The sequence below is a fragment of the Dama dama genome, chromosome 3 (assembly GCF_033118175.1).
Source record: "Dama dama isolate Ldn47 chromosome 3, ASM3311817v1, whole genome shotgun sequence".
Classification (NCBI taxonomy): domain Eukaryota; kingdom Metazoa; phylum Chordata; class Mammalia; order Artiodactyla; family Cervidae; genus Dama; species Dama dama.
This window is the reverse complement of record NC_083683.1, coordinates 27,540,031-27,565,097: the sequence shown is the minus strand read 5'-3', so window position 1 is coordinate 27,565,097 and position 25,067 is coordinate 27,540,031. Positions and strand designations below refer to the sequence as shown.

Here is a 25,067-nt window from a genome sequence, read left to right as displayed (position 1 = left end):
ATGGCTACTCCATTTCTTCTAAGGGATTCTTGCCCACCGTAGTAGATACAATGGTCATCTGAGTTAAATTCACCCATTCCAGTCCATTTTAGTTTGCTGATTCCTAAAATGTCGATGTTCTTTGTTGCCATCTCCTGTCTGACCACTTCCAATTTGCCTTGATTCATGGACCTAACATTCCAGGTTCCTACATAAGATTGTTCTTTACAATGTCAGACTTTACTTTCATCACTAGTCACATCCACAACTGGGGGTTGTTTTTGCTTTGGCTCCATCCCTTCATTCTTTCTGGAGTATTTCTCTACTCTCCTCCAGCAGCATATTGGGCACCTACTGACCTGGGGAGTTCATCTTTCAGTGTCCTATCTTTTTGCCTTTTCATGCTGTTCATGGGGTTCTCAAGGCAAGAATACTGAAGTGGTTTGCCATTCCCTTCTCCAGTGGACCACCTTTTGTCAGAACCCTCCACCATGACCCGTCTGACTTGGGTGGCCTTATACAGCATGGCTCATAGTTTCTATGAGTTAGACAAGGCTGTGGTCCATGTGATCAGATTGATTCATTTTCTGTGACTGTGGTTTTCATTCTGTTTGCCCTCTGATGGACAAGGATAAGAGGTTTATGGACATTTCCTGGTGGGAGAGACTGACTGGAAACTGGGTCTTGTTCTCATGGGCAGGGCCATGCTCAGTAAATCTTTAATCCAACTTTCTGTTGATGGGCAGGGAGGGCTGTGTTCCCTCCCTGTTGTTTGACCTGAGAGCAAACTATGGTGGAGGTAATGAAGATAACGGCGACCTCCTTCAGAAGGTCCCCTGCATGCATTGCCGACCTCAGTGCCTCCAACCCTGCAGCAGGCCCCTGCCAACCCATCTCTCTGCCGGAGACTCCTGGACACTCATAGGCAAGTCTGGGTCAGTCTCCTATGGGGTCACTGCTCCTAAATTTTCTGACATTTTACTGTATATAGACTTGCTTTAACACTGTTTTCAGTTCAGAATCTATGGCCTGTGCTAACAGAAGTATTTCTGAAAAACACATAACATCTCAGCCATTTTGAGCTAAACCTTTATATATTACTTTCTTCTATTTTTGAAAGCACCATGTATATCTGAGGGCTTCCCAGGTGGCACTAGTGGTAAAGAATCTGCCTGCCTATGCAGGAGACGCAAGAGACACAGGCTCGATCTGTGGGTTGGGAAGATCCCTGGAGGAGGAAATGGTACCCTTTCCAATATTCTTGCCTGGAGAATCCCATGGACAGAGTAGCCTGGTGGGCTACAGTCCACAGGGTTGCAAAGAGTCAAACGTGACTGAGCACGCACTGCACTATACATCTGAGTGAATCATCCAGCTTTCAACACTCCTATTGGGTAAGCATAATTCCTTGGGATAAAGGTTTTCGCTGTAAAATCAAAAGGCTCCCTTTCCAACTGTTTAATGATGCATTGCTCTTCTCCCATTTATTTCAATAAATTTAACTATGCCTTCATTTTTTTTTCCTTATTTTAGCTCTCAATCAACGGCATCAATACTTCAAAACTACTCTTTCCATTTGTTCTCTCAGTGGTCTTCACTCTGGTATTCTTGGCTGCCTGCTACTCTTTGCAACCGTATGATCCCCTCTTTCACCTCATTTCCACTTTGTCTAGTTTGAAACGCTAACATTAACTCTCACATTAGGAAGCTTGGCAACTCACATTATGGAGAGAGCTTTAGAATGTTTAACATGGTGGTTTCAGAGGCAGAAACATTTGCAACAGTTGGCAGTTGTGGTGGGAGACATATAAGATTATGAAACACATTTTTATACTGTCCATAAAAAGAATGATTAGACATCATAGCAATGAAAATCCACTGACATGCCTAATTCCCCTCTTTTGGGAAATAACTATACTTACATAATTTCTCAGTTTCATCTAAGGTGAAGATATGTTTTAACTTTGTGTTCCTACCTTTCTTGCTATCCGATTGACAAGTACTTTATGTAGAGATGTGGTCAAATTTAACTTCTTAAAACAAAGTCCAGAGACTCTTCCAGAGGAAGCCTTCATTTGAAAAAAAATTGAAACTTTATGGAGTTAAACATAATTTTAGCAATAAACAGAAGTAATTTACTAGACATTTTGCAAATACTCACTAGCTTTTTAAATGAGTTTCCATTCTGAAAAAAAGAAAGGTATAAAGAAAAAACACTTTAAAAACATACACTACTTGATTTTTAAAAACATTATTTGGATTAGTATTATATGCCTCTAAATATATTCACTTGAAATATATTCACATTTTAAGTACCAGAAGATAAATCTCAGTGAATTCTTGAGTCCCTTCTTATTGTGGGAATACCTAATGTTGTGACATACTTCAGCTGCTAGATTCATGAATAAATGACACAAGAATAAATTCTGACTTACCTGATTCATGGAACATTTTTCAATATGAGCAACTATAACTTCCCCAGGAATTCTCACTAAGATATAAGAAGCCATACTATATAATGCTGCATTATTTCCATCAAAAGTAATAATGCTGAGTTCTGACAACATGGAACACCGACCTAAAAAGCGATAGAGAGTAGATTTAGTCTATTAACTAGTTATTTGTATTACAGTAATAACTTCTCCTTTAAAAACATCTTTCAAATTGGTTTTATTATGTTTGACAAAAAGCAACTCTGAAAGTTACTGGAAACCAAAATCATAAGTCAAATGAACTTTGACTTGATGAAGTGATAGCTTCAAAAAAGTAACCATCTCCCCCTGATTTAAAATCGATTGCCACATAAGAAATGCGCACTTACATGGACATTCCCACTCCGGGCAGCAGATATCAGTGTTCACTTGAACAGGTCTCCCCCGGAAACCACAGTCAGGCATCTCCAAGGCCTTCGGGCAATGAAGAGACCAATTGTATAGCTTCCATTCCATGTGAAGGCATATGTATTGGCTACAATTATAAACAGGATCAAATTGTTGAGGCTGTTAATAAAAAAGAAAATTAATGCATTTTTTTCCATTTTCAACTAATGTTTTAATTCTTAAATTTCTCATTCACATTGCCTATAGTATACACTTCCAAAATACAAAATCTTTTCAAAAATGAACAATGAAAATTTCACAATGGCTTTTGTTGAGGTATCTTCTCTAAAATACTCAGCAGTATGATTCATTTAACTTTACCTTAATATTGATTTGATATCAGAACTGCCCACATACCCAACTTCTGAGAAAATTGAAGTCTTGTCCTAAATTGTCTAGATTAGTGTTCTGTAAGCAGACTTAAAACAGTGGCAGTTGACCTTTCATATTATGTTGTATAAAGCTAGTATGATTAAGACTTCTGTTAATGTCAGTTTAAAAAATTACAACTTAATATTATCCAAATATTTCATTAAAAATCAAATGTGATATCAGTTTGGCAGTATCTGAATAGAATCATTAAAATTTATTTTTTCACATATAGCTTACAGATTTCTAGATAAAGTTGCAGATTTTTCAAAGTTTATAAATTATATTCTATATAAATTATAATAACAGTAGCAGTGATAAATATCATACCACTTATTATGTTCCAGGCATTGTTCTAATTAGTCCATTTTATTTCCACAAAAACACCCTCTGAGGTAGTTATTAAAATTTGTCCCTATTTCATAGACAGAAAATCAGGTCTAAGGTCAAACTAAATTCCCCAAGTTTCACAGCTAGTAGATAGTGAATCAGAACTTAAATTCAGGCATTGTTACTCTGTAAAATCAGTGCTGTTGACCACTACTTCACACTGTATCTCAGGGGATGGAGGAAGAAAAATCAACACCTCTTTCGCACCTATTACATATCATGCACTAATGAAGTAGTTCTTTTCATTTAAGCTCCCTAAATTTTGTAGATTGGTTTCTATCATTCCAATGTTACACGTGATCAAATTAAAAGGATAAGAGGTAAATAATTTTCTAAATAGTAAAATTATTAAGTGAGAACTTCTCAATTTAAAAGCCAAAGGTAGGCAAATAGTTAAATTCAAATTCAATCTTGCAAAATTATCTGTGTATGAATTGTATGAATTCCTAGTTATTGATCTTCTTTTCCATTTAACCAAGAAAATGAAAGTGGTTAGAAGGAAACTAAAACCCCTAAACAACATCTAAACTACCTAAAGCATCTATACCTTCCACTCTAGCAAAGGATCTTTAAGCTCAGATTTGATCTACTGGCATATTTAGTCCAGCTTATTACTCCATGTTTCTCACTATTTTTCTTCCCTTGGCTGCCAGATCACCTACCCCTTCCTCCATCCTCTGCTGTTTCGGGGGTTGATATCCTTTGCATGTTTGTCCTTGTTTCTCAATTATTGAAGTTGCAGTGGTCCCTCTCTCTTCTGCAACTGCACTCAATCCTTTTGTGACCTCATCTAATCCCACAATATTAAGTAACATTTATCCACTGAGAAATATGAAAATTTCAGCTTAACTGGATCTCTGCACTACACTTCACTCGTGTTCACCAAATCTGTATATATATATTAATAGCCTTTTGATGTCTAAGAGGAATCTTAACCTTTACATGGAGAAATTGAACTCTTGGCTATACCCACCCGAGGCCTTCATGTCCCACAATTTCTCCATTCTGATTAATATCAACTTTATCCTTCAGTTGTTCAAGGCAAAACTCTTAGAATTCTGCATGCCTCTTTTTCATTTGAGCATGTACATGCATGTTAAGTCACTTCAGTTATGTCTGACTTTTTGCGACCCTATGGAACCTGTCAGGGTCCTCTGTCCTTGAGATTCTCCAGGCAAGAATACTGGAGTGGGTTGCTGTACCCCCCTCCAGGGAATCTTCCTGATCCAGAGATCAAACCCATGTCTCTTATGTCTCCTGCACTGGTACATCAGTTCTTAACCACTGGTGCCTCCTGGGAAGCCCCTTTTCATTCACACCCCATATCTAATTCTTCAGCAATTTCCATAGCCTCTATCTTCAGAATAGATCCATAATCCAGGTATTTCTCACCATCTTCACTGCCATCACCACCAGTCTCTCATCTAAATTCCTGCAATAGCCTCTTGTAACTGGTTCTACTGTCTCTTTACACCCTACTCTCAACACAGAAGCCGAAATGATCCTGAAAGCAATCAGATAATACAATTCCTCTGCTCAAAAATCTCCCTTTGCTCTTCCTAAAACACTTAGAATGAAAGCCACAGTCTTTACAATCATCCACAAGGCCTTACGTAATCTATTTCCTACTATTTTACTCTGGACTTACTGCATGACCTCCTTGCTATTCTTTCTTTGTTTTAAGATGTTAGCTACATTCTCAGCTCAGGGCCTTTGCACTTGCTGACCCCTCTGCCTGGATTGCTCTGCATGGTTCACTCTCTCAACTTCTTCAGATTTTTTCTTTAAAGTAACAGTTACTCTATGAATGAGGATCAGTATAAAAAATTTCATTGAAAATAGTTTTATTTTTCTCCTGAGCAGCAATCTCTAATGTTTTACATAACTTGGCAAATTAATTTTGCTTATTGGCTACTTTAGAATCCAATACAATGTAAACTCTATAAAAGCAGTAATTTACCTGAATATCTCCTAGCCAGCAATAGTGCTGAATAAATATTAGCTGGATAAATAATTGGTTTATCAGAACAAGTGGCATATTTGGAGTAAGAAGATAATTTCTCAAGTATCAGCCAAGACAATTACTAGCTCTGGGATTCAATGACCTTATCTTTTTTGCTTACTCATATATTCTTGTCATTTTGCACAGTGCCCCAGTGGCTCAGCAGGTAAAGAATTTGCCTGCAATGCAGAAGACACAGGAGATGCAGGTTTGAGCTCTGGGTCAGGATGATCCCTTGGAGGAGAAAATTGCAACCCACTCTAGTATTCTTGCCTAGATAATCCCATGGACAGAGGAGCCTGGTGGGCTACAGTTCAAAGGGTTGCACAGAGTCGGACATGACTGAACATGTGCACAGATCAACAAATGGCATATAGTAGCTGCTTGATAAATATTTTTGAATGCCTAGTTTACAGAGAAACCCAAAATATACCCTTTATTATTATAAAGAATTATCATCATTAAAGAATTATTAAATAATCACACTTAATTATTATCAAATGAATAAATTATCTAAGTAATAAATCAATAAATGAGAATTAAGTTAGCACACATAATTATTATTACACCTAATTATCACAAAATTATTGTTATTAAGGAATCATCTTTAAGACTTCATTTGCATATCATTTTATTTTTCTTAGTGTAACCAGAATCTAATTATAAGAAATATCTGACAGTTAAGGAAATACAATTGTTAAAATGTAAGGCATACTTAATTTAACAAAGAAAGACTTGAGAGCATACCAAGAGAATTTTAATAGCTTTTGTACAGTGATACAGAAACATTAATAGACACAATCAGGAAATGACAGATAGCTGAAGATATTACTCAGTCATACCTCACATTCCAAACCTGTTGTCGTTGTTAGCATGTCAACTGCAGTGAAGGCTGATGGAGTAATTGTTTCTGGAACTGAAGGAAATAAAGAGGTCCCCAACATTAGTGAAGTGGTATTGATCATGTATAAAATTCATTTGTGACAGACACCTTGATCAGAAATTTTATATAGATTATGTCACTTAATTCTAACAAGAACCCTGTGAAGTAGATAATAATATTATTGTCATTTTACAGATAAGGAGACTAAGCTGTAGAGAAGTAAGCTGGTACGTGTCAAAGGCAGAATTTGAACTTGGGAATTCTGATTCCTGGCTTTGAGGCACCATTCTATAAACACCTTCACTGCCTTGATGGTGAAACACATTTGTTTGAACTGGTAGAAATACCAACAGTATCACTAAAGACTGCTCAGGAGTTACAAATTTTGTTGAATTCTTAAAATACATAGTGAGGTTGATTCATTTCCCAGTGAATCTCTAGAATGTTTTCTTTGCAAGCAGAATAAATGATGCTATGGACTAATCAAGACCCCAGTTGAGGATGTGGTAAAGAAGGAATCCATGGAAAGGGGAAATATGACTGGTAAACATTCAGAAAATGAAGATCATGGCATCCGGTCCCATCACTTCATGGCAAATAGATGGGGAAACAATGGAAACAGTGAGAGACTTTATTTTTAGGGGCTCCAAAATCACTGCAGATGGTGACTGCAGCCATGAAATTAAAAGATGGTTGCTCTTTGGAAGAAAAGCTATGACCAACCTAGACAGCATATTGAAGAGTAAAGACATTACTTTGCCAACATCTAGTGAAAGCTATGGTTTTTCCAGTAGTCATGTATGAATGTGGGAGTTGGACTATAAAGAAAGCTGAGTGCTGAAGAATTGATGCTTTTGCACTGTGGTGTTGGAAAAAGCTTTTGAGAGTCCCCTGGACTGCAAGGAGATCCCACCAGTCAATCCTAAAGGAAATCAGTCCTGAGCATTCATTGGAAGGACCGATGCTGAAACTGAAGCTCCAATACTTTGGCCACCTGTTGCGAAGAGCCGACTCATTGGAAAAGACCCTGATGCTGGGAAAGATTGAAGGTAGGAGGAGAAGGGGACGACAGAGGATGAGATGGTTGGATGGCATCACCAACTCAATGGACATGAGTTTGAGCAAGCTTCGGGAGTTAGCGGTGGACAGGGAAGCCTGGCATGCAGCAGTCCATGGGGTCACAAAGAGCTGGTCACGACTGAGCAACTGAACTGAACTGAACTGAAACGTATTTGTAAGATGCCTTCTAAAGTTTTTTGTTAGTAATAAAGCTGTCTCTAAAACATTCAAAGTCTGAAGGACTGTTGTTTTTTAGTTGCTCAAGAGTCTTCTCCAACACCACAGTTCGAAAGCATCAATTCTTCCATACTCAGCCTTCTTAATGGCCCAACTCTCACATCCATACATGACTACTGGAAAAACAATAGCTTTGACTATTGGAATCTTTCTTGGCAAAGTAATGTCTCTGCTTTTTAATATGCTGTCTAGGTTTGTCATAGCTTTTCTTCCAAGGAGCAGCTCAGTTCAGTTGTTCAGTCGTGTCAGACTCTTTGGACCCCATGGACCTCTGAATGCCAGGCTTTCCTGTCCATCACGAACTTCCGAAGCTATCTTTTAACTTCATGGCTGCAGCCACCATCCTGGAGAAGAAAATGGCAACCCACTCCAGAATTATTGCCTGGAAAATTCCATGGACAGAGGAACCTGATGGGCTACAATCCATGGGGTTGCAAAGAGTTGGACATGATTGTGCACACACACACAGTCACCATCTGCAGTGATTTTGGAGCCCAAGAAAATAAAGTCTGTCATTGTTTCCATTGTTTCTCCATCTATTTGCCATGAAGTGATGGGATCAGATGTCATGACCTTGTTTTTTCAATGTTGAGGTTTAAGCCATCTTTTTCACTCTCCTCTTTCACCTTCATCTAGAGGTTCTTTAGTTCCTCTTTGCTTTCTGCCATAAGAGCGGTGTCATCCAAATATCTGAGGTTATTGATATTTCTCACAGCAATCTCAATTCCAGCTTGAGCTTCATCCAGTCTCGTATTTCACATGATGTACTCTGCATATAAGTTAAATAAGCAGGGTGACAATATACAGCTTTGATGAACTCCTTGTGCCAAAATGAATGGCTGAAATTTTGTCTAGCTGTAATTGCAATATCCATTGTTGATACTATCTAAAATGACCATATTAGTTTCCTGTGGCTGCTACAAACAAATTATTACAAGTCTAGTGGTTTAAAACGTCACCAAATTATTATTTTGTGGTTCTGGAAGTCAGAAGTCCTAAAATCAAGGTATCAGCAATGGCTGTATTCCTTCTAGAGTCTCTATGGAAGAATTTGTTTCCTTGCTTCTCCAACTATGGATTGCATGAATATATTAATGCATCATGGTCTCTTCCTCCATCTTCAAAACCACAGAATAATATTTTCAAATCCAACACTCTCTCTCTCCCTTCTTCCCCCTCTCCCTTTGTCCTTCCCTGCTAATTTTGACTTCTCACATGCATTATCTCCTCTGACTCTGACCATCCTCCTTCTCTTTTATAAGGATCTTTGTGATTACACTGGGCTCATATGGATAATTCAGGAAAACTTCCCCATCTCAAAATTCTTAACTTCACCACATCTTCAGCATGCAAGGTCCCATTTTCACAAATTCTGGAGATGATGACAAGGACATCTTTGTTGGACCATTATTCAGTCTACCACAATGACATCAGAGAAAACATTTTTTTAATAAATTTCATAAATAACTTATTTTATATATTCTAAAAACATATCATAATACAGTAGAATAAAAACTTCTATTGCTTGGTCATAAAAGCTGGGTTCATGGTTTATTAGATGTTGTAACTTCTAGAGAATATGACATTTTTACAGACTAAAATGGGATTGTAGTTCTTGCTAGTTCTGTCTGCCCTCTGATGGATAAAAATGAGAGGCCTAAGCAAGCTTCCTGATGGGAGGGACTGGCTGTGGGGAAAACTGTGTCTTCCTCTGGTGGGCAGGGCCATGCTCAGTAAATCTTGAATCCAATTTTCTGCTGATGGGTGAGGCCCCTTAGTTGCTTGGCCTAAGGCAGCCCAGTCCTAGAGTCTGCAGTCTCTATGGTAGGGCTAATAGCAACCTCATCCAAGAGGATTTATGCCAACATCTACTTCTGCTTCACTGACTACGCTAAAGCTTTTTACTCTGTGGATCACAACAAACTGGAAAATTCTTAAAGACATGGGAATAAGAGACCACCCTACCTGCCTCCTGAGAAACCTGTATGCAGGTCAAGAAGCAATAGTTAGAAATGATGGGCTTCCCAGGTGGCGCTAGTGGTAAAGAATCCAGCACCAGTGCAGGAGACATAAGAGATGAGGGTTTAATCCCTGGGTTGGGAAGATCCCCTGGAGGAGAAAATGGCAACTCACTCCAGTATTCTTCCCTGGATAATCCCATGGACAGGCGCCCAGTGGGCTATAGTCCATAGGGTCATAAAGTGTCAAACACAACTGAGCAACTTCGCATGCATGGAACAACTGACTGGTTCACCACTGGGAAAGGAGCGCATCAAGCCTGTATACTGTCACCCTGCCTATTTAACTTATATGCAGAGTACATCATAGAAATGCTGGGCTGGATGAATCATAAGCTGGAATCAAGATTTCCAGGAAAAAAATCAACAACCTTAGATATTCAGATGATGCTACTTTAATGGAGGAAAGTGAGGGGGAACTAAAGAGCCTCTTGATGAAGGTGAAAGAGGAGTGTGAAAAAGCTGGCCTAAAACTCAACATTCAAAAAGTGAAGATCATGGCATCTGGTCCCATCACTTCATGGCAAATAGATGGGTAAACAGTGGGAAATTGGCAGATTTTATTTTCCTGGGCTCCAAAATCACTGCAGATGGTGATTGCAGCCATAAAATTAAAAGACACTTGCTCCTTGGAAGAAAAGCTAAGACAAACCTAGACAGCATACTCAAAAGCAGAGCTCTCACTTTGCTGACTAGGTCCGTTTAGTCAAAGCTGTGCTTTTTCCAGTAGTCATGGACGGATGTGAGAGTTGGACCATATAGAAGGCTGAGCACCGAAGAATTGATGCTTTTGAAATGCGGTATTGGAGAAGACCCTTGAGAGTCCTTGCAGATCAAACCAGTCCATCCTAAAGGAAATCAACCATGAATATTCATTGGAAGGACCAATGCTGAAGCTGAAGCTCCAACACTTTGGCCACCTGATGTGAAGAACTCATTCACTGGAAAAGACCCTGATGCTGGGCAAGACTGAAGGCAGGAGAAGGGGACAACAGAGGATGAGATGGTTGGATGGCATCATCGACTCAATGGACATGGGTTTGAGTAAACTCTGGAGATAGTGAAGGACAGGGAGGCCTGGTGTGCTGCAGTCCTTGGCGTCACAAAGAGTCAGACACGACTGAGAGGCTGAACAGCAACAAATTCTAGGCAAATATGAGAGGGGCATTCTCATTATCTGTGCTAACTGAAATGGGACAGAGACAGACCAGATGCAGAAACCATTCTGAAAATGTGGCTCGTTGATCCAGTAAACAGCTACTTAGTGAAACAAAAGTGACTGCTGGGTTCTCCAGTGGGCTGGGTATAACTAACACCGGCAGCTGTTTAAGTGTGCGAAGATCTAAACTACATAATGCTAATTTAATGTCTAAAATTACAATACTTATAAACATGGGTAGAGATGGCTTACCTGGTGAAATTAATGCTGGCTCTGTGGGAATCAGAGGTATGCCTGCAAAGAAACAAAGATACTCTTCTTTAGTCTGTTTTGCTCAAAGTGAAGCCCACACAGTTCATATAAGAATGGTCACATAAAGAAAATGTTTTGGGAGAGAGGATGCAAGAGGAATGTTAGAAGAAAAATTTGCATGGTTTTAAAAGTAACTCAGAACAACAACAAAAAAATTTGAAAAAAACAATGAAGGAGTATCTTATGAAGGTTTATTGTTTGTCTAAAATGTCTGGTTTTATAGTTACTTGCCACCATATAAATATATTCAAGTATTTTACACTTCAGAATAAGTTAAGTAAGATTCAACTTACAGTCTTCTGGATAGACACATTTGAGAGTGACTTCATCAAGGATCATATGTTTAGGACAGTAGGGCAAGCATCCTTCAATCCTTCACATGAAAAAAATTAAAGAAAAAAATTTAATATAATAATATATGGCATCTAATATATGCATATTATATCTAATATATATATATATATCTAATATATATCTAATATATATATTATATATATATATCTAATATATATATATATCTAATATAACCTGTATACAGGTCAGGAAGCAACAGTTAGAACTGGACATGGAACAACAGACTGGTTCCAAATAGTAAAAGGAGTACGTCAAGGCTGTATATTGTCACCCTGCTTATTTAACTTATATGCAGAGTACATCATGAGAAAAGCTGGGCTGGAAGAAGCACACGCTGGAATCAAGATTGCCAGGAGAAATATCAATAACCTCAGATATGCAGATGACACCACCCTTATGGCAGAAAGTGAAGAAGAACTAAAGAGCCTCTTGATGAAAGTGAAAGAGGAGAGTGAAAACACTGGCTTAAAGCTCAACATTCAGAAAACTAAGATCATGGCATCTGGTCCTATCACTTCATGGCAAATAGATGGGGAAACAGTGGAAACTAGCTGACTTTATTTTTCTGGGCTCCAAAATCACTGCAGATGGTGATTGCAGCCATGAAATTAAAAGACACTTACTCCTTGGAAGGAAAGTTATAACCAACCTAGACAGCATATTAAAAAGCAGAGACATTACTTTGTCCACAAAGGTCCGTCTAGTCAAGGCTATGGTTTTTCCAGTAGTCATGTATGGATATGAGAGTTGGACTATAAAGAAAGCTGAGGGCCAAAGAATTGATGTTTTTGAGCTGTGGTGTTGGAGAAGACTCTTGAGAGTCCCTCAGACTGCAAGGAAATCCAACCAGTCCATCCTAAAGGAGATAAGTCCTGGGTGTTCATTGGAAGGACTGATGCTGAAGCTGAAATTCCAATACTTTGGCCACCTGATGCGAAGAGCTGACTCATCTGAAAAGACCCTGATACTGGGCAAGATTGAGGGCAGGAGGAAAAGGGGACGACAGAGGATGAGATGGTTGGTGGCATCACCAACTCGAAGGACATGAGTTTGGGTGGACTCCGGGAGCTGATGATGGACAGGGAGGACTGGTGTGCTGCGGTCCATGGGGTCGCAAAGAGTCAGGCACAGCTGAGCGACTGAACTGAACTGAACTGAACTGAAGATACAGTTTTCCTAAAATTTTCTGTTCTCCTTGTCGAACACTAAGGATGGCTCCATTTGCTGTTATTCCATCATACCGCATTGTATGAAACCACGGCTAGTGGATGATAACAAGATAGTCATGATTGAGGCAGAATCTGAACACAGGATATTCAAAACACATGCTTAAATTTGGCACACACCAAGGCCATTTCTATAAATTAATGCAAATGCAGAAGAATCCTTTATTGTGACTTTACTCTATATTCATCATACTATTATTTTCCTACACTCCCTCAGATATAAGAAGATAGAGACACTATTTTAATATTCATAAGGCTGTTGGTAGGACAAAATCAGAATGTTCAGTGGCTGTCTCTGCCCATTATTAAGCCCTAAGGTCTTTGGAATGTAATTAGAAATCTCTGGGTGGCAGACATGGAGTCGGGACATGGTTGCTCTAGGAGGACAGAGAAGGGGAATGGCAGAGGCTACAGTTCTCTCAAGAGCCTCAGGGCCTGTGTCTGAAATAGCAGCAGTGCTCAGAGAGGAGATGGTTGTATATGAGCCTAAGGAGACTGAACTTCAAGCTCCAAAACATCTGATCTTTTATGTGGCACATTGCACTTTCAAGAATCCCAAGTTTTAAGAATGGATTTGGGAATCAAGAGCCCAAAACAGATGAGACCATCCTGAATGCTTCTGCTCTAAGGGAATGAAGCCAAGATGATGACTAACACTACATCTTCCTTGTCGTTCAATTGGGTCTCAGAGTCCAATTTGTTTTGATTGAAAAGAAATATACCCTTCAAGTACAGCCAGTTCTTAGACTCACACATACTAGAGAGAATTAATGTACATACGGGTTTTAAAAGGCTTGCTTGTCTGCCTCTAAAATACACCAGCAGGCTATAATACTATTTTTAATATTTTACTTATTTAAATAAAAATTTTTTGGCTGTACGGCATACGGAATCTTAGTTACTTGACCAGAGATTGAACCGGCGTGCTCTGCATTGAAAGTGGAATTTTAACCACTGGACATCCAGGAAAGTCTGTCAGTATTGTAAAATATTTCCAATTGCCTTAACTATAAAGTAAAAGTTTGGACCCAAAATACGCACAACCCCCTTCCAATTCAGTGTGGATATGAACTAACTTGATACTCTGGGCACGTGTTGCCACCAGAGGGCGCTTGTTCATGGAAGGAAATCGAACCCAAGAAAAGCTAGCTTCTCTTATAACAGGAGACTGCGTGGTCGCCTCAGGGATACTTTCTTCACAAATTTTTTTAAGAAACATGAACAGCTTAGCTTATGAGACCAATTATTTATTTCATAAAATGAACTTAAATAATAAAACTTTAACCAGTATATGATATTCTTATCCTACTCTAAATTTTGTCAAGCACATAAGAAAAAGTTACTAAATTACTGAAAATATCAGGGACAGTTGGCTCTCCTCAAATTAAATAAACACCACTTTTTTATGCAACTCAATTATTTTGCAGTTGCTTTATGCAAGTCAAAACCACAGCTATTCTTTTAAAAATATCTTCCAAAACCCAGTAACTTGTTCCATTAAAATGTCTTCATGGTTGCACACAGCAGGGTTCTCTTTACTCTGTCATACAACTGGTGATTTAGTCGACTTCTGACTGATAAACACGCCTCAGATGCAGAACAGTTCTTATAATAGGTATATTATGTAATAGGAATAGCTCTACTTACATATGGGCTCTAGGCTATGCTAGTTGGCATATTTTCTTATGAAAGTTCTCATTTCCACTAGATATTTTTATTTTCAACACTTGCTATGTGCCAGAAATGGAAATCCTCTAGAACCAGTGTGGTGGTTCTGCTGGGGACTTGGAGGAGGTGTGCGGGCGATGTTGACATGCCAAGCCAGTGCCTGGGTCTCCTCGCGGGACTGCAAGGATCAGGAGGAGCCACAGTGAGGTGCCTCAGCCAGGAAAAGGGGTGCCGCAGAAAGGAAACGATGATGAAGACAGAGATGAGAACTGGCTTGGCAGGGGTTAAGTTTCATCCTGAGTCTCTGCTCCGCGCTCTAACCGTACCAAAGCAGAAACTCTGGGGGAACCATAGACCAAACAGTGCAAGCACTGAAGGTCTGGGTTCAACCATCCTGGAGACTGTATACGCCACAAGAAACGAACTAGCTAAATGCTACTTCAAATATAGCTCCATTTCCTTCCCAGTTCCAGGGGTGGTCTTGTTCGCCTCTCTTTTATCCCTTCTTCCCCAGCATACTCTCCTCCCTATGAAGTCCCTGTTATTTCCCCGCCTGCTGATGGCTCCCAGCAGAGAAAGGAAATAGGTTTGTGAATGTGAAGGGTCCAAGTGAATGGTGAAGGCTTATTTTCAGAAAGAACTGGTTGCTTTCATTTTTAAGAAATAAACAAAAGTAACCTAGACAGAACATTAAAAAGCAGCAACATTACTTTGTCAACAAAGGTCCGTCTAGTCAAGGCTATGGTTTTTCCAGTGGTCATGTATGGATGTGAGAGTTGGACTGTGAAGAAAGCTGAGCGCTGAAAAATTGATGCTTTTAGACTGTGGTGTTGGAGAAGACTCTTGAGAGTCCCTTGGACTGCAAGGATCCAACCAGTCCATCCTGAAGGAGATCAGTCCTGGGTGTTCATTGGAAGGACTGATGCTGAAGCTGAAATTCCAATACTTTGGTCACCTGATGCCAAGAGTTGATTCATTGGAAAAGTCCCTGACGCTGGGAGGGATTGAGGGCAGGAGGAGAAGAGGACGACAGAGGATGAGATGGTTGGATGGCCTCACCGACTCAATGGACATGGGTTTGGGTGGACTCCAGGAGTTGGTGATGGACAGGGAAGCCTGGCGTGCTGTGATTCATGGGGTCGCAAGGAGTCCGACAGGACTGAGCGAGTGAACTGAACTGAACTGAACTGATCATTTCCTTCTCTCTGTTCCCATAGCACATGTGGCCTGACAGGATGTCGTTGTTCAAACTCTGGCTCAGCTGCCTGAAAGCTGTGTGGTCTGAGGCAAGCTGCTTAACTTCTCTGTGCCTTGGTTTGTTTTCTCTTCTGACAACGGGAACAATGCGATTGCCCATTTTATAGCACTTGGCACAGTGAGCATCGTGTTATACATAAATACTTCAATGTGCTGTGCTTGTGGCATTTATTCCTCCGGGCCTCTTTCCCCACACTGTCAGTTATCTGCTAGTGTTCCTGTCTTCTTCCTCGAGACTTTGGGCTCCCTGAAATAGGGACTGCATCTCACTTATTCATATGCCAGAACCTTCTGTAGGACCAGTATTTGTTGTAGAGCAGAAGCTCATAAATGACTAATGGAATATGATTCATTTAAAAACATTCCCTCCTACTACTGTTGCATTTTTCTGGTCTCCTTTACAACAAAAAACTGCTTTAAAACAAAAAAAGCTGTTACACTGTCAATCTCGATTTTGCCTCGTCCTATTCTCCAGATTACCAAATCCAAAGAATAATTTTCAGTCTCAAATTTAAAATCCTTGAAACCAAATTCCTGACTTCCCCCCTAAACTGCTCCTCCTAATATCTTCCTTATCTCAGTAACTGCCAACTCAGTCCTTCCATTAAATTGAATCATTTGAGTTTGAATCATTGATTCAATTTGAATCATTGAATCATTTGACCAGATCTGACCACAAAGACGGCAATTTCATATGACTCTGAAATCAGTGAAACGCTGAGACCTGAGCTGGGTCCTCACCTCCTCCTCCATGTGCACGCATGCGTGCTCAGTCACTTCAGTTGTGCCCGACTCTTCGCGACCCTGTATACTGCAGCCCACCAGGCTCCTCTGTCCAGGGGACTCTCCAGGCAAGAATACTGGAGTGGGTTGCCATGCCCTCCTGAGGGGATCTTCCCAACCCAGAGATCGAAGCCGCGTCTCCTGCACCACGGGTGGATTCTTAACCACTGAGCCACTGAGGAAGCCTCTTTCTCTCATAATTGGTGTTAAATCTGTCAGCACCCCTATGGGCTTAAATTCAAGATGCAGGCAGGATCTGTTCACTTCCCCCCAGGGCTACCAACCCAGTGAAATTCCCTTCACGTCCTGTCTGTGTCACTGCCCACTTCTGCCCTCGTTCTCCCCTTCCCCAAAGTCAGTGCAATAGCCAGTGTAAACTTGTGAAAGGACCGTGTCCGCTCTGCTGCTCCGAAATACACCAGGACGTTACTCAGAGAAAAGGACAAAGGCCTCACGACAGGCTACAAGGCCCTAGATGATTGGCCAGACACTTTTTCCGGCGTTTTCTTCTATGTCTCTCAGTTTTGTTCACTTTGCCCCAATTAACTAGCCTCGGTGCCCATCCCCAAACACACCAGACATATTCCCACCCTGGACCTTCCTACTTTTCTCAGATTGGAACGCTTTTCCCCCAGATATCCACATGGCTAGCTCCCTCACTTCCTTCACATCTCTTACTAGATGTGGCCTTGTCAACCTGTTCTTCCCTGACCACCATGTATTAATGAGCAAACACACATACCTGTGTGATGCTCCCTGTTCCCTTCCTTTATTTTTGCCCATTATACATCCATCTAAACAATAGATCACATTATATATTTACATTTTAATTTTTTATTCTTTGCCTCAGTGCAGCAAAATGCTTAAGCTAAAGATAGATAAATACTTTGTTCAATACTGTATCCCAGCAGCTACAAGAATTGCTGGCATAGAGCAGACTCTCAATAACTACTGCTTGAATAAAATGAAACAAATTCATGAATGAGGAACTAGAATAAATTATTCTTGAGAATTTTTTTAATCTAAAAAAAATAATCACCGGGAACAGAATCTGCTAATGCTAGAATCTGTTCATTAGTGGTTAAACATGACTTACGGTGGAAGAAATTTACACGCGAGAGCTTCAGGGTCACTGCACGTTTTAAAACAGGGAGTGGCACAAGGTTCGTATTTCCATTCACACATCCTCCTGTAGGGCACTGCTGCCTGGATTTCTGGGGAAAAAATGAAGTTTAGATTGTGTACATTTTTAATGGGCAGCTTGGAACGTAGTGATTTATAATAGTAAACGCTTCGGGGTTTGAATCTTTTTTGATTATAATGCTGTGGAAAGACAGGGCAGCAGAGGTGTGGGGAGGGGGGCAGGAAACAGTGTAACCGCTTGGTGATCAAGGCATTTCATGCTCAGGTTGAACATCAAAATGTTAGCTCTTCTTCCAAATATTTAAAAAAGCAAGAGGTGGGAGGAGACTAAGGACAATCCTAAATCATCTTCCTTTATTTATGTTTTGTTGGTGTTCACTGATCTATGTATGATGATAATAGCACACACTTATTTGGAATTTAAGTTGTTACAAAATAGCTTTTTGTCCGTTATTCTATTTTATCCTTGCAACAACCCTATTGAGTGAAAATTATCTCCATTTTATAAATGAGGAAATTGGGGCGAACAGGAGCCAAGTGACAGGCCAAATTCAATTAGGAAAATGGCAAGACAAAGACATATTGCCTGACATGAAGCTTAAGGAGAACACTCCATCTTTGTTCTTCCCACAGAATTTAACTCATTGCCTTGCACATGGTAAGTATTATCTGATGACACAAATGAATGAATTGATTTTAATAATACATGCTCATAGTTACAAAAACTTCCCTTAATGGACGCTTTTTCTCCTGCAAACTCAGCTAATACTTTCCCTTTCCCCCATCACAGAGTAGTCCTTCTGCAGCAGTCCAAAATTATCTCTGAAGAAGAGAGCTCCATAAGGCAGAAAGTTCAGGAAACAGGTTATGTTACTTGGACTTAAGATATAGAATTTAATTCCGAGGTTTGAGAAGGAAAATGAGGCTTTGGGGAAGGCACTTATACATCTCATTATTAAAATAATAGTTAAACCTGGGTTACTAGAATCATGGGTCATAAAAGAGGATTGGTTCCAAGACTAGAATAAACCCAGAGTGTCTCCTAAGTTTGGGAAGCCCACAAAGGTGGGTTTCCGAGATTCGGATGATGCCGCTGACTGCAGTTGTTCAAAGCTGAGGTAGATAACCACTGGGTCTGGTTATGATGGAGTGGATTTGTGTAATGGAGGAGAAATAGAGGCTTGCAAAATTCAACTTTTAATAAAACTCAAGTAAAACCATCACACTTACTCTACAGAATATTGTATACACATCAGTGACTCTTTCTCATGAGACCAGGAACCCCATTCAATAGGCAAAAATTTGAAGCTCAGTTTGAACTTTCTAACATCCAAAGAGATTTATAGAAATTTAACCACAACAAAAAAAAAGCAAATGATTAGCTTTCTTAGAATTACTTAGAAAAGTTGGTTAGAATGAAAAAGTTTGGGAGACCCAAGGCAAATATTGAGCTCCTAGGTTTTGAAAATAAAGCATGACTTTTAACACTGGGTGAGGCAGTGAGGATTCCTCTCTGAAATTTAGAAAATTCAACAGCTATAGAACTGCAAGGATCTCTAGAAATAAGACAGGGATTCTGCTGAACCAGAAAAATCTAGAGGTCAGTAGAATTGGACTCCGAAGTATTCAAAGAACACATTCAAAGTATTCGAAGTATTCAAAGAGATAAACACATCATCTTTGTCATTAAGAATCAGACTAAGTGAGAAGTTGCCTTCTATGAAAGAAAAAGTAGATACAAAACTCTACAAGAAGAAGACATGGGTAAGCTCTATTTCCAACGCCCAGACAGCACTGAAAGTAAAAATTGAGGCAATCATAAAAAATAATGTCATTTAAGGCTATTCTAAACAATTTACTACATTAACTTATGTAGCAAAATAACCCTATAAAGTAGGTATTATTTCTTTCATGAGAAAGATGTGTAAACTTAAGGATAGGGAGGTTAAGAAACTCACTAAGGTCATACAACTAATTATACACATTAAAATAATTTTTAAGTTAAAAATCTAATATATTTTCTGTCACTCCTTAAATTATCTACTTAATATATGGACATCTCAGGACACATACCTTCCACACTGAAGCTGCTTAAATGCTTAAATTCTTCAGAATCATCATATTTTGCTGCTTTGGCACTAGAATCTGTCAATATGATGAAAAAGCCTTTCTTGTTGTATAACTCAAAAGCGCTGTAACCAGGAATCCAGAGGTCCTGATGGTGAAAAAATGTGGCTCTCCGCTGAAAGGCTGAATTCGCTTCCCACAGTTTCAAACGAAGAGCATCATCGTCGTGGACACAGAGAAAGTAGTTGGGCCTTTCGGCAGATTCCAGAGAAACAAGTGCCAATGCTGGAAAACAGAGCAGTCTGTTTGACAACTCCCTGGGCTCTCCGGAGAAGGTGGCATTGTAAAATTCACATATAAGGTTGACAAAAACAGAACTGTACAATTGTCATGAATAGTTAATGCCATTCTCAAATATTTTAGGAATGAATTACAGATCTCTAAAGGAATAAAATAATATTTTAAGGCAATGCATAACAGTGACAGCTCCAAAAATACCAGTCTTTCACAAGTTCTATTTTTTAAATTAATTGATCATGTTCATGGAGGAAAAAAAAAAAGAAATGTCAACCTGGGACCCCAGAATGTACAACTCCATACAAATAGTTGAATAATTAATTGGACATACATTTGCACTTGCAAGCTTTAACATTTTCAAATGTGAAAAATCTACAAATGACTAAATTGGATGATAGAAAAGAAAAAGAAATAGAGAAACAGATCAATTCAGACATGTCACTGCATTTCAATATTACTGAATTCTTAATGAGCAAATGTTCTTTCAAGTGATTTTACTGCATTAAGAAATGACTATTTACTCAACCTTATTGTCTATTTCCCTAGAGATGATCAAAAAGCTAATGAACAACTACAAAGCATTTGAGCAATGTCATGCTTTTTTGTTATGTGTTTTAAAAGTTTCCCTTACATTTGTAAAACCCACGGTATAAGTTTCTTAACTGAGCACTTAGATTTAATTTCTTAGGCATTAATTTCTTCAGGTCTTACTTAATTTGAACCTAAGGATTTTTCTATTAAAAACATTAATTATTTTAAATTATACAATAAAGAGCTCTCTCAAGTCCAATAAATGATTCAAAAAGAATTCATTGTGTCCTAAAATTTACAAACCCTTCTACTGAGCCCTGGAATATGAAAAGAAGAACAAGTGCTCAGGCCTGGTGCACTGGGAAGACCCAGAGGAATCGGGTGGAGAGGGAGGTGGGAGGAGGGATCAGGATGGGGAATACGTGTAACTCTATGGCTGATTCATATCAATGTATGACAAAACCCATTGAAATGTTGTGAAGTAATTAGCCTTCAACTAATAAAAAAATAAATAAATAAATAAGATAAAAAATAAAAATTATAAAAGAAAAAATATATAACTAACACATAAACGAGAACATAGACTGTGATAGGTGTTTTCACAGACTAAAAGAACTAAAGGAGCTCTTTTTACAAGAATAAAGCCATTTATTTTAACTGGAAAATCAGGAGAGTTCTCAAAATTAGTAAAAGTTAGGTCAGATTCATTCATTCAATAAATATTTCCTATGTTGATAGAACACAACATGCATGGTTCTAAGCAGGGTTGGAATAGTAACAATGTACCCTGAACATCATGCATCAGAAAGGGACACCAATCATCAATTAGAACAGATGCCAAGTGGATACAACCAGTATAAATCTACAGGGGCAAGCCAGTAAATGTGGGCCCGGGTACCAACACAGACAAGGCCCCATAAGGTAACAGTCTGTCTCAGTGACTGTCTAGACTTTGATTTATGCTCTTAATTTAACTTCCTTGATATTAAATTATGACTTTTTTCTTTAATCTGGCATTAAAATCTTTCACATGTTAATTATCAGCAGACTATTAAAAATAGTGAAAAGTTTCAAATTAAATTCTGTGACTAATAGAATGAAAATTGAAGCTGTGCTTTACCAAGGACCAAAAACCCAACCAAACAATTGCAATTCTAATTGCATCTATATATATGCCAATAGATTAACAAAGAAATGATTTTATATACAAAAGAGAGAGCTGGTTCGTGTGCCAGTGTCTTATTTTATTTCAAATCCTTTAGAGCACCTAGAAAGATGACATAAACATATTAAATTCCCCAATTAATATTTACTGCATGTATAAATGAAGAGTCAATGAAAAACTACATCATTATTTTCTGTAGCAAATTCTACTTACATGATGCCTTCTCTTTGAAAAGGCCTGGAGTGATCATAAAATTAAAAAATAAATTGCCATGAATACTGCTTCTTGGCAGAGAGAAAATGCTTCCACTGGTCATATTGGCTCCCAGAATAAGGCCAGTCTGCCCATAACTTGCCAGCATATACGGTCCTTCTCCAAGTCCTAATCAAATACAAACGAGAAAATTATAAATTTGCACAGGAGTTTTACATTTCAAGCTGTCATTTCAATGGAATAAATTTTAATAACAAAAGTACTCCAAAATCATTGAGCATTTAAACATTTATCATGAACAAAATAACTGAACTCTTTTCAAAAAGACTATATCAGGGCTTCCATGGTTGCTCAGTGGTAAAGAATCTGTCTGCCAATGCAGAAGACACAAGTTCAATCCCTAGTCTGGGGAGATCCCACATGACCCAGAGCGACTAAGCCCATGTGCCACAACTATTGAACCTGTGCTCTAGAGCCCTGGAGCCACAATTACTGAGTTCACACACCACAACTGCTGAAGCCCATGACGCCTGGAGCCTGTGCCACCACAACGAGAAGCCCACACATTGCAACTCGAGAGACACTCCCACTCTCCACCAGAGAATAGCCAGCACAGCAACGAAGACCCAGCAGAGCCAAAAATAAATGAGTAAATAAAATTATTAAAAAGGATGCATTATATTGATCTGGAATATATACATATGTATTTAGAACATGTCATTTATTTCTTTTGATGTGGACCATTTTTTAAAGTTTTTATTGAATTTGTTACAATATTGCTTCTGTTGTTTTTATGTTTTGGGTTTTTGGCCATGAGGCATGTGGGATCTTAGCTTCCTGACCAGGAATTGAACCCGCACCCCCTGCATTGAAAGGCAAAGTCTTAACCACTGGATCACCAGGGAGGTCCCTAGAATATGTGCTTTAGGATATATATATACATTAATGTGTGTGTGTTTATATATATACACAAATACTTAGCAGTGATGAATAAAGGTTGACTTAAGATTTCTAGACCTCAAATTTTCTCACCTCTATGAAGATGTTTGTCTAGGCAACCTTTCACTTTGATATTTTAAGATTCTACTGTACATAAACTTAAGTTTAGTTCTATCAATGGAAGACATTCTGTTAGTCTTCTAAAAATCATTTCTCCTTAGTAGGTTCATTGCATTAAAACAGAATTCACAGATATGGTATATAATATTTTACTGTTTTGGGAATTATTGAATTTCATCAGTGAGGTATGTCTATAGAGAAGAAAATAAGATGATGCTGAACAGAGAAGTGTCATTTTATGTATGTTATCATTTCTATGCACTTAAATCATTTTATATAAAGTGGAAAATACTGTAGTTAAAAAAAAAAAAAACTAGTTAGTATGTAACTAAACCTGAAACTCAAACTAATATTTCTAAGAACTTCATCTTATAAAGAAAAGTATATAATTTATTTTAAAAGCTCACTGACATTCAAAATAAACTTATGCATTGTTTTATGACAACAAGATTAGTTTACCTTCAACCCAATCTATGATGTTTAATGTTTTAAAAAAAGTGAGGTACTCTAAAAATTTGATATTTCTTCTGAATTATCCAAATTAAATCACATAATTATTAGCTGTGTACTTTTTACAGTTATATTTAGATATTTATGTTGTAGGTTATATAAAATTCTAATATAGGTGATTTCATAAAAGATCAATCTGGTTGCCCTCAGTGAATTTAATTTTTCCTCTTTTCTCCACTTTTTACCTCAAGGACAGTTTTCCTTTCCCAGACTATCCTTACGATGGAGTGGAAAAAAATCGAAGAAATCAACCCACCTGGGTTTTTCCCCTTTCAGGACCAAGACCAGGCATAAGAGAAGAGGAGAAGATAATTGAATTAGAGGGTTTAAAATTCTCCCAAACAGGAAGGAGAACAAGACCCAAAATTTCCATCACAAGGGCCAGGAGAAGGGGTTATAGAACAAGTTATTCTCAAGCACTGTCCCACCCACTGACTCATCAACAAGACACTTCAACTTTGAGGAGCTGGAAACACTTCTAAGCCGTGACGAAAGAGCTTTAGTAAGGACCCAGACACGGTTGGGCTTAGATGGTCAAAAATCCACCTACAGTGTGGGAGACCTGGGTTGTGAAGCTCCCTTGGAGAAAGAAACAGCTACCCACTTCAGAATTCTTGCCTGGAGAATTCAATGGACAGAGGTGCCTGACAGGCCATGGGGTCGCAACAGTCAGACACTACTGAGCAACTTTCGCTTTCAGACACCTTGAGTACACATAGAGATTTGAACATCTTTGCTCCCACACCAAGATGGAACTGATCAGATACAGTGAAGACTTTAGGAGTAGTTACAAATGTAGACCCTGCACAGTTTCTCTGGGAGCTAATATCTATAACATCCAAATAGAACTACATCATCATCTCCACCACCTACAAGTTCATTCTCTAGGAAAGACAGAAGTAACTTAGACTTTTAAGAAGAAAATATACATAAACTTATAAATACATAGATTTGTGTGAATATGTAAATAATGTACAAATGAGTACATAAATGTATAAATTATGAAATACAATTCAAAATGAAGAAGACATATACAAATACTGCTTGTAAGCTCCAAGCACCCTCAGGCACAGATGTCCAAGAGGAGAATAGGAGAAAGGAGACAGCCCACTAAACAAAATATTTTCTCCCCTACAAGACAAGTGCCTTCCTACAACAACGTCAAGAGACAATTGTCATCTGTATAATTGTCATCTATACAAATTGTCATTTGTATAAAAAAATGAAAGCTTCTGAATCAACTCCCAGTTAATGGATATCTTGCATGTGACTTGTTTTCCTGCATTTTCACTAGCAATTGAGGGCAAAAGTCATTGACTTTATCATTAATCTTCTGTAGGGAGAATTATAATTTCTGTATACTAAAAGCAATCATTTCCTGTATTGATTACTTAAACAGTATTCAGTATATCCGATCTGATAGAAGCACTCTGAAATTAAAAACTTATGTAACAATTTTTAGCAAAATATTGAAGTCTTCTACTCCTTGCAGCAACAGAACCTTTAT

At 38.6% G+C, this 25,067-nt stretch overlaps 1 protein-coding gene across 1 annotated transcript in view; it reads right to left on the bottom strand.

The window, feature by feature from the left end:
• OTOGL (otogelin like) overlaps positions 1-25,067 on the bottom strand; it is a 171,149-nt gene that overhangs the window by 39,110 nt on the left and 106,972 nt on the right. The window contains exons 32-41 of the mRNA XM_061133064.1: positions 21,992-22,159; positions 19,792-20,070; positions 17,672-17,789; positions 11,581-11,660; positions 11,228-11,269; positions 6,462-6,535; positions 2,801-2,978; positions 2,415-2,557; positions 2,141-2,164; positions 1,956-2,048 (exon numbers count right to left, since the gene is read on the bottom strand). Coding sequence (XP_060989047.1) covers positions 1,956-2,048; positions 2,141-2,164; positions 2,415-2,557; positions 2,801-2,978; positions 6,462-6,535; positions 11,228-11,269; positions 11,581-11,660; positions 17,672-17,789; positions 19,792-20,070; positions 21,992-22,159 — 1,199 coding nt within the window. The remainder of the gene's footprint in view (positions 1-1,955; positions 2,049-2,140; positions 2,165-2,414; positions 2,558-2,800; positions 2,979-6,461; positions 6,536-11,227; positions 11,270-11,580; positions 11,661-17,671; positions 17,790-19,791; positions 20,071-21,991; positions 22,160-25,067) is intronic.